The following is a 2,636-nucleotide window of genomic DNA, read 5'->3' on the forward strand; positions in this document are numbered from 1 at the left end:
ACGTTTTTTTGGTCATATTTCGATTATTCAAAGTCCCGTACAAACCTTTGGATAATCGAAATTCGTATAGTCGAAACTATAAATAATCGGGTCTGGACTGTATCCTAAAGTATGTTTTACCATTCCGAAGTCTTAAGACAGCTGCAAACATTTTTTGCTAAGATTATGTCTCTCGACGTTGGCCATAGTCAAGAGGGGTCATGATATTAACATTTGAATGTAAAAAGTGTTTTAAAATGCATTTTACACATTCCCAAATTGTCGTTGAAAAAAAATAACTTTTTGCAATTTCAAAAAAAAAAATGATTGCTGATTTTTATGATGATCATTAAAGTTGTTTTCAGTTAGTTGACTTCTATTTTCATGACAATTTAAAGTTTTTGGATTTTTGTTTGCCTCCTGGGGGGGAGGGGGGAAGTTGCTATTTTGTCCGTTGAAAATATTTTTCAAAGTTTATGCCTCCCCCCCCCCTTCAAAGTTGGCATGAATAATCAGGGGGCAAAAAAATTTTTTTTTCGAAAGACTTCAAAATTTTAATGAAAATTAAAGTTTAATCAACTGAAAACCAGTTAAAATGCATTTTCCCGCTTTTATGACCATATTCAGCATGTTGGAACTCCTTTGAAAACATTTTAAATTTTCATGAATTACCAATGTTCAGTCCCAAGAAAAGTATTTTTTTTTGCGAAAAAACAATTTCGTCAATACCTCGATATTTTCAAAACTAATGATTGGAAAGCAACTGTACGCCTGTAAAAAGCATTTTAAAACACTTTTTTCGTCAAAATGATGAAACCTAGGCTTGTAATTTCAATTTTTATATTTTTTTACTGTTATTTAACTCTTATGCAAAAATTGATTTTTCAAAAAGAATCCATAACAATTTTTGTTATTTTAACAGTATTTGTTATTGAAATGGCATGAATTTACTTATTACCGTCTATTCTATTGCATTGCTGAGGAATTAAAAAAAAAGTCAAACCAAAAATCTAACTTAAATGCATTAAAAATAAGAGTTGTTGAATTGTCCATTACACTTCCATTACATAAATTGAAAAATTATACTGAAATGTCCTTGAACGTTTTCTACAAATAAACTTAAAAAAGATTTTTTCAGCTCGTGGTAGTGTAATTAAAATGATTTTCATTTTAATCCATACATCGAAAAAATGCAAGAAAATTTACAATTTCATTTTTCAGAAATACTAGTTTTTTGCACTAGCTACATCTATTTTTTAATACCAACATTGTTATTTTGTTTTTGAATATTTCAAAATTATACCAAGTTTTGGTCTCACTAAGGTTTTTGACCTATTTGGTAGTGAATTTCCTTGAAAGAACCTTTTCACACAGTCACAGTCCCAGTTAGTCACCCGAGAATTGTTATTATTAGTTTTGGTAAATAAAGTTTAAAGAATTTTGAATATTTTTTAAAATAATCATGTCTTCGTACAACAACAGTCCAGAGTCGATTATCCGATGTTTCAATTATTCGAATAAGTTGTTATCATGCGATTTAAAGCTGTATTTTGGTTGACTACTCGATGTCAAGCCAACATAGTTCACAGAAAAAAAAGTGACAGCTCTTTGTTTTCATCAGAAAATCACCAGCTACTGTGACGACACTATGAATATTCATTTCTGATTTACTTCATAGTTTTTTTCCCTGGGCAATAAAAGCCTTATGAGACAACGCATGATTATTTTATGTTTTATTTTTACTTTATCAAACGGGTTTTAGAAAACATTAAAAACATTATCTTTTAGGGAAATTTGTATACATGAAGAATTCGATTTGTTCAAAATGAAGCTTATTTTCTAATGTTTTTCTCTCTTCTCTGTTACAGATTATTCGGCTCGGGAGCGTGTTCCGCGTGCCACCAGACGATACCGGCCAACGAGTTTGTGATGCGGACGACCTCCCACACGACGATAAACAACAACAACCAAAACGGTGCGCCAAACAACAATAACAACAATAACAACAACGGCCAAACCGTCCCCCAGCACCACGTGTTTCACCTCAAATGTTTCCAATGCTCGAAGTGCGGCTGTCATTTGGTGCAGGGTGACCGGTACTACATGGTCGGAGGTAATTTGGTCTGCGAACAGGACTGGCACAAGCTGGTCAAGACGTCGAACGCCCAGACGAACCCGCCACTGCGCAAGGGCAAGGTCGGGCGACCCCGGCGATCGCGAGACTGAGATGGCCCCCGGCTGGGTCGTCCGCCCAAGGTGAAACGTCCACCGATTGGGATTGACGAGACGCCCAGCAACACACGGGGTGGAGCCGGGACCGGTCCGGGTGTCAACGGACCGCCCTCGGCAGCTGCCCTGCTGGACGACCTGGAGCTGACCGCGCAGCGGAACCTCGCCCTAGCTCGACTCAACTCCTCGCCTCTGCCACCACTTCAGACGACGGCGACGAATCAGCACCAGATGGGGGCAGGAGGACCGGCGGGACCGGGTCCAAACCCTGCCGAGCAGTCCCTGTACAGCCACCTGTACGGCAAAGAGATGGGCCTGATGCGGAAACTGACCACCGGCATCGATGACTACCCCACGAATCATGCCGCCGTCGCACGAAACTATCAGCAACTGTTGCAACAGCAGCAGCAGCAGCAACAACAACAACA

The 2,636-nt window shown here is 38.6% G+C and overlaps 1 protein-coding gene across 10 annotated transcripts in view; it reads left to right on the forward strand.

Moving 5' to 3' along the window:
- The window catches only part of LOC6037900 (LIM domain transcription factor LMO4), a 470,644-nt gene extending 468,402 nt beyond the window's left edge, over positions 1-2,242 (forward strand). For all 10 annotated transcript variants that reach the window (XM_038258414.1, XM_038258415.1, XM_038258413.1 and 7 more), the window contains one exon: positions 1,848-2,242. In XM_038258414.1, coding sequence (XP_038114342.1) covers positions 1,848-2,205 — 358 coding nt within the window. In that variant the 3' untranslated portion in view covers positions 2,206-2,242. The remainder of the gene's footprint in view (positions 1-1,847) is intronic.
- The last annotated feature ends 394 nt before the right edge of the window (positions 2,243-2,636 follow it).

The sequence above is a fragment of the Culex quinquefasciatus genome, chromosome 2 (assembly GCF_015732765.1).
Source record: "Culex quinquefasciatus strain JHB chromosome 2, VPISU_Cqui_1.0_pri_paternal, whole genome shotgun sequence".
NCBI classification, from domain to species: Eukaryota; Metazoa; Arthropoda; class Insecta; order Diptera; family Culicidae; genus Culex; species Culex quinquefasciatus.